The sequence below is a fragment of the Pinus tabuliformis genome, chromosome 4_1, assembly GCF_031772625.1.
Source record: "Pinus tabuliformis cultivar Carrire ecotype Pingquan chromosome 4_1, CPIR1, whole genome shotgun sequence".
Taxonomy (NCBI): Eukaryota; Viridiplantae; Streptophyta; class Pinopsida; order Pinales; family Pinaceae; genus Pinus; species Pinus tabuliformis.
Window position 1 is genome coordinate 374414116 of NC_142303.1, and position 17510 is coordinate 374431625.

Genomic DNA, 17510 nt, shown 5'->3' on the forward strand with positions numbered 1-17510 from the left:
ACATTGATTTGATCTTGCTCCAACAAAATTATAAACTCGCACTCAAAAGTCCCGCTCCTGTAATTAGAGTGGCATCGTTGTTTTATCTATGACGATGAACTTGATGACCTCCCTAGGTTTGCCATAACATACAAAAGCAACGCTCATCATTGTACTGACTTGTGCTCACATTAATTGTGATTTGCATAAATATTAATGGCTCACATAGAACTTATGAAGGTCGCCTTTTTACTCGCTCTCTGTAATATGGTTCATGTACAAGGTCGTATGATAAAATTATTTCAGTGACCCGTTGGCTTATTACAACACTCTTTGTGGCATGTATTCGCCTTGAATAGTGACTCACAAAATTACAAAACAATTTGACATGTAGTTATATCATATAACCGACAAATTCATAGAGTTCTATAAATTTGATTAAAAAACCATGTTCGGTGGTTTATTGCTCATATCTGAGGCACGTATCACCATTGGCACATTAATTGTATGCAGTGTGGCTCGTTTGATATTGCATTGACTCACGTAACAACATTGCACATTGGGTCGTAAAGTACGCATATATTACACTTGTTTAACATCATGATATGACTCTCATTGACACGTGTTAATTGTGGCGAAGTAACATCATTTAGATATAATGATATGGGTATATACGACAACAACTCGAACCTATGTGAATATTTTTGCGCATCACTTAACTATATAATGGCGTCACACGTCTTTATGACTCGCATTATTTTTACAGTGGCTTAATCTCAATCTTTGAAGGCCACATTCATAAATTGTAGAGGTTCGTTTGGTTCGATAGCTCGAATTAATGATTAATGGCATGACATCGTTATGTATCAAAGACATCACAATATTTGGCATAGACCTGTTCAACGACATCATGTAAGGATCGTGACATGAAACTTATGAATCATGGCATCATATACTCTGCAACATCAATGGTATGACAACACTTAATAATGACCTTGCAAAGTTGCGGCTCAAAAGTATCATGGAAAAGAAAGACGGAGACTACAAATTGCAGATAGATAACGTTAAGTCCATCTTGTGGGAAGCACCAGTATGAGAAGCTACGACATTGTCTTCATACCAAATTCATAAATAGTGGATATATCAAGGAAGCTGACCCACTAATAAATTTGAAAATTCAAAAAGAATGGCTATATTAACATACTACAATAGCTCGTGTCAACATTTCTTGGAAAAAAATCTCATTATACTATCCTATGGCTCGTTTTGTTGACAACATTGTTGGCAAAGGAGAATGATGATCTTGGTTGGTAGCAAATTAGCAATATGACTTGAAGACTATGATAGTGACCTTATTACAAAAAGAAGAAATAATGGAGAACGAAAGTGACAAGTATCTGGGAGAAATATCAAAGCCAACTCGTAAGGACTCTATTGAAGAATCCTTGAAGACATCAAGGAGCAAGTCAACTTCTAAGGTAAAATTTGCAGAGGTACGTATAATTACTATATGCATTTCTTGTTTGTGTAAAAGATAAAGGGTCTATAATGGCATTAGGGTCTTTATAATATTCTTGACTTTTTCATTTGTGATAAGTCTTAATGACTATATGACTTCTAAGTTTTCAATACCCTACACTGAATTAACCTTAGAAGTATAGGATTAAGCTAGAAAACCTTTACCGTAACCAAGTTGTTCCCTCTAAAGAAAACCCTTCCTTTTGGGATATGAGATCTAGGGTATATAGATTTTATAGTTTTGAAGATTCTTGGTATCTAGGGTTCGTAATCCCTAAATGGGACTTGGATTTGAAAACCCTAGAATATTAAAAACCCTAATTCTAATTTTTTGTTCCCTCTTATGAAGTCCTAGCTCTTGATTTCTAGGAATTGCAAGATATGTGGTAAAACCCTAGCGAGGGTCGATGTAAAAGTGAAACCTAGGGCTTGAATGTCAAAACCCTAGGTGTAGAAGTTTTCGCTCAAAGTAAGAACCCTAATAAGGGTTAGGTCATGGGATATCTAGGGTTTGTAATCAAATCCCCAGATGCACACTTTTTGAAGTCATGATAACCCTAGAGTGATAAAATCAACATCATGCTCTTGTACATGTATATTTTGCTTGATTATACTTGTTGGTAAAATTGCAGGAATATAATGGAAGCTTTCAAAATTGTGAAAGCAAGATAAGAAAGATGAAAGAACAAAACAAAGAAAATCTCGTGCTTGATGATAACTTCGTAATAAGCATGATAGAAAGAGGGAGGTGCAGAAACCCTGCTAATATTGAAGTTTACGATTGAAAGCCGAAGCCGAACTTTGTTTCCATATGAAGATAAAGCGAAGGAATGATGACTTCAAAGGGTTGTGGATTTTAATGGAGCAGTTTAACTTCCAAGTTTCAAGGTATGTCTTTAAGTTTTAAGGTCCCAAGTGTTAGAGGATGGCTCCATGATGTTCAGGAAGGTTGAAGTTCTCTGATGACATGATGATGCGAAATGAAGATTCTGTGTAGCTACTACTACTATGATGTCCATTGGAAGAACAAAGTAGCTAATGTTGGACACATCTCCCTAGTTGAGAGGGAGCTTGGATATATTCCCTGCGTAAGTGGAGGAAAGTGTATATCCGCCCTAGTTGAGGAGTGATGTTGGACATACTTCATGTGTCATGCACTAGGCTAGGACTAACAACCATACATCTAGTGAAGGCCATGAGGAAAGCATGGGATCTGGAAGATTGAGTAAGCATCTGAGATTGTTACTCCTTAAGGATGGATGTTCCTAGAGGTGCTGGCAAAATCACGGTGACAAGTTGTTGTACCTTATGTTGAATAGCCCGTATGATGGTATTGTTAGGGTTGGTATCGTGGTAGGTAGCTTAGACAATACCTAGATCCCTGTTAGGGTTGGTGTCTTGGCAGATACCATAGATGACAACTAGATCCTTGTTGGTATCTTGGCAGGTAGCCTAGATGATACCTAGATGTTTGTTGGGTTGGTACTTTGGCAGGTAGCCTAGATGGTACCTAGATCCCTATTGGTGTCTTGGCAGGTAGCCTAGATGATACCTGGTTCACTGTTGAGTTGGTGTCTTGGCAGATAGCCTAGATGACGCCTAGATCCTTGTTGGGTTGTTACCTTGGAAGGTAGCCTAGATGGTACCTAGATCCATTGATGGGTTGATACCTTGGCAGTTAGCCTAGATGGTATCGAGATCTCTAGCATTATATATGCTGATTGTGATACTCTTCTTAGAACTTTTCAACTTGAGGTCATCCTAGTACCATTTGTACAGTTATGAATACTTCCCTAGTTGAGAGGGAGCGTTGAGTTGGTATCTTGGCAGGTAGCCTAGATGACGCCTAGATCCTTGTTGGGTTGTTACCTTGGAAGGTAGCCTAGATGGTACCTAGATCCATTGATGGGTTGATACCTTGGCAATTAGCCTAGATGGTATCAAGATCTCTAGCATTATATACGCTGACTGTGATACTCTTCTTAGAAATTTTCAACTTGAGGTCATCCTAGTACCATTTGTACAGTTATGAATACTTCCCTAGTTAAGAGGGACTGTTGAAGGATGTAACTAGTTTTGGTCTTCATAATTGTGCCTCTATGTATTCTATGTAAAAAGCAAAAAGAAGAAAAAAAAAATCAAGCACGGGTTTCATGCTCAAAAAGAATTTTATTATTATTATTTTTATTAGATAAGCATGTTCTTCATGCTTCTAGGATTTGCTGAGTCAAAGAGTCAAAGTCCTATTTGGAACTATTGTTAAGAAAAAGAGAATTTTTTTTATTATTATGTAATTTTGGGTCAAAAACCCCTTTAGATGCCAAGTCGGCCTTGCCTCAATGGACATGTCTGTTCGCACCCCTCTCGACAGTATAAAATTTAAATAGAAGATGGTATGAGCTCATTTGGACACACCTGGATGTGTTTTTGTCTGAAATTTCATAGAATAAGAAAGATGAAATGGAGGGACAAAGTCTAAGATGGAAGTAGAGTATCTTCTCGAGATGGAGTGTATGGAAATTTTGCCTTGATATTTCTATTGTGGCTGGTCTCGTGATGATGATTTTGTTGAGCAAAATAGAAGATTTTCCTTGGCATTTAGGGGTGGTTTTCTGTGGTCATGGGTCTTGGACATCTCATTTTGATATGATTCTAGAAGAAGAGATTTTGGTTGGGTTTTCCCCTAGGAGAGGGGTTTTTCCTTGGATGAGAGCTTGTATCTTGTGCCCACTGATTTTTCTGTGATCTTCATGATGTTTGGTTTTTGGTAATTGTTTGATGATGGAACATAAATAATAATTAGATAGATAAAAGTCAGTGACAAACAATTATCATATTTAAGAGAAATCATCTAATTCTACATCCTCCCAATTTCTCAACATGTATAACCTATTTAGGCATGCATGCTCTTAGTTTAATAATTCATTGGTATAAATTCTAGATGTGGACCTAAGTGATTTGGGGGGAGGGGTTGTGGGGCATGTTTTATTCTTGGTTACCCAGTTTATAAAATTTGAGCGGGGTAGGCGTTTATCCCAAGTAAAGTTTAAAGGGGGGAATGTTGGGTTAATCATAACTCGGTCATACAGTGGTTAAGATAACCTTGAGTCAATCATTGATGGGTTTACCGATGGTAATTTATGTGGTTTTGGTAGCCCCATGGTATTGTGTATGAAGAAGCCTATTTAATGGCTTGAGAACTCCATTGTAAGTCCACCTCAATTGTGTTGGCCTAGTTTGGTTGGTTTGCCCTAGTTTGGTGTGTTTGGCCAAGGATAATAGATATCTATTAGGTGGTGATTTCCAAGTTAATGGTTTCTAGGGTGAATCTCTTGTGTCTCTATGTGCATACATTTTTGTGTTGTTTTGATATTTCTCTCTCCTGGTTTTAAGTTTTAACACTCACCATGTACTCTTGTATTTTTTTGCTTGTGTGTCAAAGGTGCATTAATACTCTCAATACTCATTCATCTTCGTACTTTTATTTGGCCAATTATGACCATTAGTGGATATTAATATCAATTAATTTGAACTAAACTTAGATTAATGGTCATGCGGCATGCGACATGGTCATAACTACATGAAATATGTACATAATTCTAGTGATTGCACTATATCAATTTTTAGCTTCATTCATAAGATATTGATCCTTACTGCTTTGGATCCCCTTCCAACAAAGGTAAGAAAACATAGGATTGTGGCATGTGCTATACGCATAACTCCTGATTTACAAATTGTGAGTTATGTAGTAAAATATTATATAAAGAACTACACCCAAGTGCCATAGGCTATATGTATACCTAGACTAGCACTCACCATTATACACTGACTAGGTTGTTAGTAACTAGCTTAGTCCTGACCTTAGTCATTGTATTCTACAGAATTTTAGGAAGAAACTTCAAAATTTGACAAATATCATATTCCGAGGAATGAATTTGATTATGTTTGATCATTAAATTCAATTAAATCTAAATTCTTCTGTTTCTTTTTGAATTAGATTCCTCTTATCATGATGTGGCCAGCGCAACCAGAATTAAAATTTCTGGGGAACCACTAGCACCATTCAGTTTGGTCACCTTCATCCTAGAAGCCGTGAGTGGGAGATATCTTTTCTGTCAAAGTCACATAATATTTGCACCTGGGCCCACCATTGTTGTGTGCATTGGCGTGTAACCACAAGCATTATCCCAAGCATGTGCATGTCATTTGTAGGATTTGAACTTTGGTGGGGTCTATATTGGCTACCTGCTTTCACTAACTTGACATACTACTGTGAATTTAATTCCGGTGGGCAAATATTTTCAATTAAATTCAAAATATTTCATAAAATTTCAATGAAATTCATGCTATATAAGGTGAACATAAAAAACAAAACCAAAAAAACTTAAAACGTAATGTTCTAATTATAAATGATAAATTTATCCTATGTTTATATGCCATAGTTTAAAACATAATTTGGAAAATTTTAAAATTTTGAAATATGTATTTTCTCAAAACTTAACGATGAATTTTGTCATATCCTCTTGCACTGGAATTTCTTTTTGAATTCCATTGTCCTCAAATTTGAACTAGGTGACTCAGGTTTAAGCTATGAACTTATGAAGGCTATGTACCAAAGTTACATTTATCGTCTTGGTAAACTTATCACCAAGGGTCTGTGTTGAGAAATCTAGGGCATAGCAATTAGGTGATTTCTCTCCTATTGATAACTTCTTGTGAATGCTTTTTACTTCTTAGATTAGAATCTTCTTTTACTTAGGTTATTATAGAGTTATTCTTCATCAAACAGCTATCAATGCATGAACCATAAAGAGACAAGAGACACAGAATATAGGCTATCAGCCAGGGCCAAAACCTCTCCCACTTGAGAGGAAAACCTGAACAAAATCTTCTTCTTATAGAGACTTCAATTGACGAATGCCAAGACCAAGAACCTTGACATATTTGCCACTCCAAGACCTAGACCCTTGACCTATTTGCCACTCCAAGACCAAGACCCCAAGATCCTTCTTCACTGCTTCTCTTTCGTGCCCAAGGCAATACTTGATCCAACTGATTGCCTTCTTTGTACTTCGGCTATACTTCAGATTTTTGGTCCTTGGTTCAGCACTGCACTCCTTGTCTTTATTTCAGAAACCCTAGCACATGTGTTTGACCAGCTTTGACCATTTATCTTCCTCGCTCTAGAAGGAGTCTTCCTTCCTTCAACTGGGCTACCTATTGGCTAGACTTCTTCCTATATTCGGTTGCCTTAGAGGTCTGCAATATTTTTGCTCTTCTTCCTGCAATCTTTAGGTCTGCAATCTCGCACATGTGGAGGTTATTTTGGCCCAAAAACAGTCCCAAAACAATACTAAAAGACCTCGCTGCTCCTTCCCTTCTCCTCGCTGGTTATAGGGCTTCTTTTAGATGACCTTCGCACTTCTTAATAGCTTCAGACCCTTGACCGAAATTCATGCTCTGAAATGAGGCTGAGCTGCCTATTTATAGTTGTTGCCCATGATAATAAGCAGACATAACATGTATGTGAGCCGACGTGTCCTTTGGTGAAGATCTTTTATTCTATCTTGAAGTCGACTTGAAGGAGTTTCTTGAGGTTGGTCTTGGAGGGCTATTTGACACTTTCATTGACTCATATACAAATGTAACATGCCTAAGAAGGGTCCTTGATACATGACTTTGAATCTCTTTGACTTTATGACCAATCCTAAGGGCTCACAATGGCAGCCATTACTAAAAATAAAATTCCTTGCTCATGAAACCCATGAGACAAGTATTACAATAATAATTTTATTTTTTTCTTCTTTCCATCAATTACATAAAAATCCCAATTACACGTCATTATGAAGACTGAACTTAGTTTCACTTTTCAACAGTCTAAAATATAACTTAACAATGTTGAGGAAAGTATTGGGGAACTTACATACAGAAAAAAATCCTTTTTCAATTTTTAAAAAATCTAAAGCAACAGCATCATCAAACAAACACATTGCTACATAAATTAAGATGTCAAGTGCTACATCACACATTGATATTGAAATATGATATCTGTCCTGAGTCATAAGTCCTGACAGGATGATAAAAAATCACATCAAAACAAAAATAAGTTTATCTCATGAGCTGAATGCTGGCAATGAAAACATTCGATCTCCCCTTGTTTGCTTGATGGAAATTGATGGAAATTGGTTACAGTGTCCTTAGAGCTCAATCACCTAGTTCACTTACGCAAAATGAGGGCTAAAGGATCAAGAATCTGGTTATAAGGTGAGATTGATGTGGACAGGACAATACTTTCCATTGACTGATGACAATAACAGGATGAAACAAAATCACATCAAAACAAAAATAAATGTGTCTCATGAGATGAATGCTGGCAAATAAAACAGCGGATCTCACCTTGTTTGCTTTGGTGGAAAATGGTTAGTGTGCTTAAAGCTCAATCCCCTAGCACACTTTTGGAAATGAGGGTTAAAAGCCCAAGAATCAGGTTAAAAGACGAGATTAATATGGACAAGACAATACTTTCCATTGACTGACAATAATTACCGAAATTATTGCAATAATTTTAGTAATTGAAATTATCACCGATATTATTGGTTTGGGGAATGACTTGCAATACATCATGATGCATGCAATATATTGCCAATAAATGTCACACTGGTATGTACACATCTATAGGTTTAAGCAGTTAAATTATTTGTGGAGGATTCCCTTGTCCCACGAACAAGGGGATCTTGTACATCAATTTGGTGTCTAGCTAGGCCATGACCTTACATTTAAAGTATTATTATATATTTCCCAACTTAATACATCATGCTAGGGCATAATTCCACTTTGGCTCATAATGATGAAAATATTCATGCGATAATTAACACCAATGACACATGTAATCCAAATATATGTCACATGTAGCATTATCATACCTACCACCGTAGTTGCAAGGACCGGGAACACAAACCAGAAATATACTATTCAACTGTGTATTAGGTCTTCAGGCAAAAATTCCTTACCAATCCTACAGTTGGTAAAAATAATGTTGGAATTCAATCAAATCTCAAAAACAATCCTTCTTGTCTAGGCTGTTTCTCCACTCAATCTGGTTTCTACATAAGTTTGTACCGAATATGTGGGTGGTAGTTCTTTTTCTCATACAAGTGAATGACGTAGTCCAATTCCATAGTGCTGCAGGCTACAGGCCCTACACCATGTCTTGGTACTTGGTAGATTGCAGTCCAGTTATGTAGTGTGCATTCCCAAGTATGCTGTGTGTAGTCCAATTCCAGAATAATAAGTTCAGGCTGCTGCTCAACTTCCACATTTAATGCAAATTGCAGCGCAAATATACATTTTGTTTTCTCATTGATGTAACCTTTAATGCGGCCCACATTCCATTTATGCCTCAATTTTATTGGCCACCTTTCTCACAATCAAGTCTTCCCTTGTTTAATGTAGATCACTTCTGCAGCATAGCAGGCTACCACCCTACTCATTCAGCAATAGCTTTACCATAAATGTGCAATAGTTGCCCCATAAATGATATCACAAGTGAAACTCTCATACAAATACATGCTTTACTTTAGCTTGATGAGCCAGAAATATTGTAATAATTGCTCATGCATATGCCAATGAATGATGGTGAAGTGAGAAAAGGGGGGCATATAAGCTATTCTTTTCCTTGACACCATTTTGGCAAACATGGAATATCCAAATAAACTTCATTTTTGGGGCTCTATGTAAACGATGATTATGGGCCTAACAGGGCTGGCCGGTTTAGAAATTAGTATTTATGGATGTTTTCTTGGATCATTGTGAGCTCCTTTTCTAAGTCATTCCTCTAATTATGGCTTTTGTGCCTCATTACTCTTAATTTTGATAATCAAATTACAAGGAATCTCTGCTTATATATCTGGACTTTGAACTGATAGTTGTGGATTCTGGACCAATATCTTACCTGTTAGCAAATAATTTCAGATGTAGGCTAAGAAACAGAACATGTTGACACACACGACACACTGCCTTATTGTATTGGACGTGTATTGTTTCAGGACACATGTCAAACATGTCAAACATGTGTATTGTTTCAGGACACACATTACCCCCATGTCTCAGTTTTTGTGATCTATATGTCCCATGTCAGAGACCTGTTTCCGTGTGTTCTCATGTCATCTGAATTCGCATGTTGGTATGCTCTCTTCTATATGCAAGCATCTAATTTCTATGTTCCGTGTGTTATATGGATCAGTTTGTATTCTAACTTTTAAGGTCGTTTGACAATAATATTCAGGCCATAAAATAGTTTGAGAAAACACTTAATTGTTGTGGTGCTGCTATCTCAGTAGAGGCGAATCATGCAAATCTTTAATAGGCATAAAAATAACCTGCAAGTTCATGCAGAGATGTAAATGTGCACTGTGCTTGTAAGCTCTGGGTGAGCATGTACATCGTTTGTATGTTATTGAAAGGGCACTGAGTTCTTTCTAGATCAGTTGGATATTAGTTTGTTATGTGTCATGCATAGGCCCCTTATTGTTCTCCTGGCCAACAATGCTATCATGATTTATCTCATAATGCATCCTTGCTGGTCTCCATGAGACTTTTGAGGAGATCTAGTTCCAGATCCCATTATGGATCCTACCATACAGACTAGCTCGGGGAGGTCCTAGGGATGAACTTGCTTTGCATTGAATAATGATTCTCAGCTTTGTCTGAGCTGCCAGTCTTCCATTTACAGATTCTTGCCCTCGACCTTGGATGTTAGGTATGATGGACCTTTGAGTCAAGGGCTCCATTCAAGATTGCACAGCCTACTCAGCCCTGGATATTCTCTGGACAGCATCATAAGGCAGTTCATTTGTCCCTTCACTATAATTGATGATTCAGATGGGGAACTCACCTTTCTTTCCTGATTCTGCTTCTGCAGTACTTTTTGTGTTTCTATTAACTAGTTAATTAGTGCTTTCTCTGCTTTTAGTAGAGTGGTAGTAGGAGTTGCTTTTGCACTCCCACTTCATATTCACATTGGCTGTACTTACTTGTGAATATCATCGATCAACTTTGTGGTCACCCATTGGATGTTAAGAAAATTATCTTATTCTATATTATCTATGTTTTTGCATGATTTTCAGTCAGCAGCATCACAGGTATTTGTTGAATATATGTTACACAGGAGAGAGGTGGTGACTTCCATTTTAAACTTTGTTTTTTGACAACCTGGTACATTTTGCTCCAGGCATCTACCATCCATAGAAGGTTCAAAACATGTCTTGTATTTATTACTACAATCTTTCAATTTGAGCAAGTCACTTGACATCTGTTCAAAGCTTCCAGGTCACAGTGTCTTGTCAAACAATTGTATTTTCTATTTCTTGTCAAACCGTTTTTAGAAGCATGCATCCTGGGCTACATTCCCAAGTTTTCAAGGTTATGATCCAGCAGGAACATGTTTTCATTCCAGTTCATTTGTCTGGGATTGGAAAGAGATGGAATAGTGAATATGCAGAGAATAAATTAGAAATACGGATAGATTCTATAGGCAAAGCTTTTGTTGCTAGTTGAAGTAAATATTTTTTGCAGTTGAGATTTATGAATTTGTGAGAATCTTATACTTGTTTATTGAGTTCTCCAAGTTTTCAGGAGGTTGAAAGGACTGCTAAACGGCCCTTTTCTTTGCATTTAAATGTTGTTTTCTTACTATTTTAGGATCAATACTATTATTATCTGTGGTTTCTATTCTGATGAGAGTTTTGTCTTCTGTTTGAAATAGATGCTGGTACACTGGGAGCAGGGTCCAAGGTAGTCAACAATTATACTTTACCAATTGATAGTGGTTTTTGTTTATGTTTTCCTCTTCAAAATTTATTTGATTTATGATATAAAAGAAGCAAATATCTGTCTGTTGTAATGATAAGGATCCTCTGTTGAAAAGATATTTCTTGATTTACTGTCTGCCATTATATCAGGAACTGATCCGTTATAAATTGTGTGTCAATCATACAGTCAAGTGAATCAGAAGCAGCAGATACATCAAAGTGAGTAGTCTTTCCAGGGAAGAAGTGCCATAGCATTGTTCACATTTTATGTAATCGGGTTAAACTTAAGTTAACCTGTAATTATATTGTCCTTTTCAGGAAAGAATTGTTGAGAGCCATAGATGTGCGGCTCATGGCATTACAACAAGAGTTAAGCATGGCCTTTGCTAGAGCTTCTGCTGCTGGTTTTGCAATAGAACATATGGCGGGTCTTATTGTATTTGCAGATCGCTTTGGAGCAACTCGTTTAAAGTAAGCTTCCCACCTGTGACCTAGGGAGAAAAGGAAGAAATCCATTTCAATAATACTATGCTATGTTATTTCTACAAATCTATTCACACTTATATGGATATGTTCTCCACAGAGATGCGTGTAGCAAGTTTATGTCCCTGTGTCAAAAACGACAGGACTTGTGCCCATGGAGAGATGATGGGGACACCCGATCTTCAGGATCTGACATGTCCATCGAGAATGGTACAGATGGAGAGTTGGCATTTGACACTTCATCTGATCCTTTATCCAAGAAAGGTGATAAACCTTCTGGCTATTGGTCTTATGCCCAAGGTGAAGGCAGAGACATGGGGTATGGAAGTCAAACTTCAGCTTCTACTGGAGCACGGTCTCAGGAGGGTCTCCAATGCATGAAACCATCTCATTCTCGAGCACAATCTATTGGTAGTCATGAAAGCATTTCCTCTTCGACTGGTGGGGCTAATGTCATCAACAACCGGGAAAGCATGTCAAGGACAAAAAATTCCCTATTTAAAGGTGATAGCATGAACAAATCAGTTACTGAGGTGAGTCCCGAATCTTTAAAGATTGGCTCAGATAACCTCAGACAATCTCAAGATGGTACAAGCAGACTACAGTTGGGTTCCCCTGGTAGAACATTCTCTTCTCCATCACAAGGAGTTCAGACAGGGAGAACTGGATCTGGAGTGATTAAAAATAATAGCCATGTGGATGACCTGTCTCGTAAAGTTAGGCATTTGAATAAGGAAAATAGTGATAGCGACACTGAAAGTAATGGTGGTGACAAACATGAGCCAGAGCCTGTTCAAAAAGCCCAGCCCTCCAGAAGGCTTAGTGTTCAAGACCGCATCAACCTCTTTGAAAGCAAGCAGAAGGAACAACAACGAGATTCAGGTGACGGCATCAAAAAGATTGGAAAGGTAGAAAACAAAAAGATATCATCTGAAAGTGGCAATTCCAGTGTCATAACAGAGAAGGCTGTTCTTAGGAGATGGAGTGGAGCTAGTGACATGAGTGTTGAGCTTCCCCCTTCTGGGCAAGCTAAGAATGAAAATAGTAAAGAGGTTCCCTCGTCATGTGCCAAGAATAGTTCAGAAGTATATGTTACTGCATCAGAAAACAGTGTGCAGACTTCACCCACAGAAAGGGATCAGGGCCAAATTGAGGGATCAACTCCTCAGAGTGAATTCAGACCACTTGCTAACAGCCGAAGCATGGTTGAGGAAAGGAGAGATGCGGGCTCACGGTTCTCATCTCCTCCCAAGGTAAGAGGACATCAGCGTGCCTGGAGTACTGCTTCAGATTATTCAGAATCCTTCAGCAACCATCAAGTAACCAAACCCAGCAATAACTTATGCTCCGAGGAACAAGTATCCAATGTTATTAAGCAATCTGTACCACCTACACAAATAAAATTGCAGTCATCCATGAACTCATCACATGATACAGCTGTAAGATCTCCGGAAAGATTTAGGAGGAATGAATCTTCTAAAACTGCTGGGCAGGTTTTAGATGCGACGTATTATTCTTCCAATCCAAAACGGACTGGTGCTTCCATCCAGGGACCAGATATAGTTGATGGTTCTGTAGACACTAAACGGACAGGAGTTACTAGGCAGGGATTGGATGTAGCTGATGGTTCCTCAAATGGCAGAAGGTTTGGAGTTGGTAGGGAATTATCAGATATAGTTACCAGTTCAATGAACGTGAAAAGATCTGGAGAAGAGGAACTGATGCCTAAAGTCAAGCAGTCCAAAGGAAATCAAGAACTGAATGAGGAGCTTAGGGAGAAAGCCAATCAATTGGAAGCAATTTTTGCTGCCCACAAGCTAAGAAGTCAAGCTGCTATGGGGTCTTCAGATGAAACAGTGATTTCAGGAAAGAAAGAATCCTCCTTAGTTGTCAAATCTGAAGCACAGATTGCTAAAGAGAAAATGTACATGGCACCAAAGGAATTGAAATCTGAAAATGTTAATTTTACAAGTGGAGAGCCAGAGAGATTCTTCTCTGTGCCAGTTCAGAATGTTGGGAGAGAATCACTGGGAAGCTCATGGAGCAATGGGGTAGACTTTGATATGCATGCATTGATAAACATGGCTGGGCACAGTCACTTCAACAGTTCTGATAGGAAACTTGGGTTAAATGATGATAGAACTTCAGATGAGGTTAGAGGGAAATTCTATGAAATATATACGGAGAAACGGGATGCAAAGCTTAGGGAGGAATCGATCACCAAAAGAGCTCAGAAGGAAGCCAAACTGAAAGCTATGCAAGAAGCCCTTGAGCGTAGCAAAGCTGAAATGGCTGCCAGGACTGCAAGATCTTTGGAAAAGCAAGATCCCATACTCCAGGCTCGATTCCGTGCTGAAAAGTTGAGGTCTTTCAATGTCCGAGTCACAGAGAATAGACAACAGCAGGTAAGTTTTTCAATTTTGTAGGCATGCAATCAACTTTTGTCTGTTTCTGCCATATGTGCAGTTTTCTGTCTACAGTCTCGCTTGGGCAATGGTTATTCCTAATGTTTTTAGTTATATGAGCAGTTTGAAATGGAGCAAAGCGACGATGAGGAGGACACTAATGATGTGCATGAGCAGGCATTATACAGACAGGATAGGATAATGGCATATAATAGTCCAAGTCCTGCTGATACACGTTCTCCTTATGCATCAAAAGAGCCACCAAAGCCCAGTTCTGGGAAGAAGCTTTCATTGAACAAAAGCATGCCTTCAACAACACCACGTAATTCAACGCCTTTGACATCTCCCTCACCAAGATATTCCGTTCCTGTTAAAGTTCCAAATATGAGCGGTAGCTCTTCAGGCCGACGCAGGGGTCAGGAAAATCCCTTAGCTCAGTCTGTTCCTAACTTTGCTGATCTGAGGAAAGAGAATACAAAGCCCTCTTCTGGCCGAACAGGTTCAAGCTCAAACCTGGAAAAAGTTGGTGCATCTCGTGGACAATCCAAGAGTGGCAATCGCAGTAAAAGTGGTAATGAAGATTTTTCTCTTGAGGCCAATGGATCTTTATCTGCTGCACGATCAGTGAATAGCAAGGAAGAAAACCCACGCCGTAGCCATTCAATGAGGAAAAGTTGTGCAAGTGTGAGTGAGCTGAAGGATATATCTGCTCCAACTTATGACGAAGCAGTTTTGGCTCCTTTGAAAGCTAGTAAAGAAACATCTGAACCATTCTTCTATGGTAAAGGGACAAAGAGAAATGCTGGAGCTTCATCAGAGGCTAAACCATTTCTCCGCAAAGGCAATGGAATAGGCCCAGGTGCTGGACCAGGCATTGCCAAAATGAAAGCATCTCTTGTTGCTGAAAGCTTGAAAAATATGGAGGATGAAGATGATGCTGATGTTCAAAATGGAGAGGAAATTGTAGATGAGTTGGGAAATGTACAATCACGTGACACTGTCGGAGGCATTGCAGAAGAAAATGAACTCAATAAACATAGAGCTAATGTGGTGAAAACTTCAGATGCTCAGAATGATTCAGATACATCTCAGAATGAGGTGGAAGTAAAAGAGGAGTTGAATCAAACAGTTGATAAATCAGACGATGGTGTCTCTGATTGTGAGACAATTTCTCGGACTCCATCACTAGTACATGATTCAGGTTTCTCCGCTTTCCAAATGGCATCTTCGTTTAGTACAAGAAATCAAGGGTACAATGGAGAAATGGCTTTAAATTCAGGGAGCAGGACAGGGCATTCGACATCACTCCCACAGAAGCATTTGCAGCCCCCTGCTTTGCACCTATCTTCTGGTTCAACCCACTTCAGTCCTTCCATGACTGCGGGACTAGATTCTCCAGCGGATAGTCCAGCATCATGGAACTCACATATGCATCATTCTCTTTCTCAGATGTTGGAGGCATCTGATTTTGATGCATCTGCAGACTCTCCTATAGGAAGCCCTGCATCTTGGAATTCTCATTCGATTTCTCAGATGATGGATGCTTCTGATACTGATGCAGTCAAAACACGCAAAAAATGGGGCAGTGCCCAGAAGCCCGTTTTGGCAGTGTCTCAACAAGTCCACAAGGATGCCCCCAAGGGATTCAAAGGCTTCTGAAGTTTGGTAGAAAAAGCCGTGGTTCTGAAACTGTTATGACAGATTGTGTTTCTGCGTCTGCTACATCTGAAGGGGACGATGACACAGAGGATACAAGGGATCTTGCTGTCAGATCTGCAGATGATCTTATGCGAAAATCAAGGATGGGCTTTGCACCAGTACAACCTTCATATGACAGAAGCTATGATTATGGAAGCTTAAGTGGGCCTGTAGAAAGTGACAGTTTCCATGAAGAGGGCACAAGTATGTATCATGTTCCTAAAGAGTATACCACAAAATACAGAATGTTGAAATTGCTTGATTAAATACTAACAGACATTATTGGTACACACACTGAATGGTGGTTTGATGTTATGTTACAGTTCAATCTCTTCGAAGTTCAATTCCAGCCCCACCTGCAAATTTCAGGTTAAGAGAAGACCACTTGTCAGGGGGCACCTCTCTTAAAGGTGAATGCCATGAGCATGTTCATTACGCAAGTATTGCTTCTTTGGAAATTTTTGTGTTTTCAATTTTACCTGTTTGACAACAACTTTGTAACTCTACTGTTTTTGCACAGCACCTCGCTCTTTCTTCTCACTTTCAACATTCAGAAGCAAAGGAAGTGATTCAAAGACTCGGTGATCACCATGGTTTTTTGGTAAATGAATCTTGCAGAACATTTTCAATGCTGAGTCTTTCTTTCTTTACTGACATCTCTACAATAGAAAGGACTGCCTTCAAGTTGTTAGCATTCGGAAATGCAGTTCTGTGAAGGAAAATTGTAAGCATGCACAATATCCAGCAGATGAAGGTTTTCTGGTTCATACTATTTTAAAATTACCTTAGACAGGAATTTGAGTCGTTTGGACAGATTTTTTTGTGTTAGCATGTACACAGGGCTCATTGTTAATCTGTACTTTGTATACTAAGTTATTTTTCTAAAGAGTTGGCATGCCCAAAATAGCAATTATCAAGTATTAGTTATATCTCGAGTTGGTGTGAAAATAATAGGAGATTTCAGGTTTCGGATTAGTGTAAGTTTATGTATTCATCAGTGAGGACAGGTTGCCCTCTAGTTCATATCACAGTATTTTATATGTATTCAGAAAGCCAAGCTGCCAATTGGCGGTGGTTTTTCATTGTGATTTGTAATTTTGTATGGCCCTTGGGCCATCTAGAAGATAAATAGGTAACAATGATACTTATCATCAGCTGGGCACCTCATGGTATATTATTATCCATTTTCAGAAAGTCAAGCCGCTAATTGGCGCTTGTTGATTGTAATTTGTATGGCCTTTGGGTCGTTTGCAGATACATGGGGGGCAATCTGGTATGTTGCTGCCAGTTTTATTGATTTTGATAGTGTCAGGTGCAGAAGATATATAGCAGGATAAAACCTGAATATACCTAATTGATCTAGTCAGGGACAAACATTAAAATTGAGTTTACAATGTCTGTGATTTGCATAATGATTGCCTTGAGAGGAGAGGAAACATTTTAAAAGTTCCAGGTAGGTGGGAGATCCTCAACAGTCTGTATATAGTTGTGATAATGCTTAAACATACAACAAAAAGCTGTCAATTTAAAACACAAGCAAGCGTGACTAAAGTATAAAAACAAGTGGATATGAATACAATAAAAATCTAGCATAGCTCCCTCATAACCTTAGTTCAAT

At 38.5% G+C, this 17510-nt stretch overlaps 1 protein-coding gene across 1 annotated transcript in view; it reads left to right on the forward strand.

Moving 5' to 3' along the window:
• Window positions 1-17046, forward strand: part of LOC149175871 (uncharacterized) — a 42323-nt gene extending 25277 nt beyond the window's left edge. Inside the window, 8 exon segments of the mRNA XM_089419767.1 lie at window positions 11261-11289; window positions 11494-11525; window positions 11625-11777; window positions 11890-14194; window positions 14318-15839; window positions 15842-16096; window positions 16216-16302; window positions 16413-17046. Coding sequence (XP_089275893.1) covers window positions 11261-11289; window positions 11494-11525; window positions 11625-11777; window positions 11890-14194; window positions 14318-15839; window positions 15842-16096; window positions 16216-16302; window positions 16413-16477 — 4448 coding nt within the window. The 3' untranslated portion in view covers window positions 16478-17046.
• The last annotated feature ends 464 nt before the right edge of the window (window positions 17047-17510 follow it).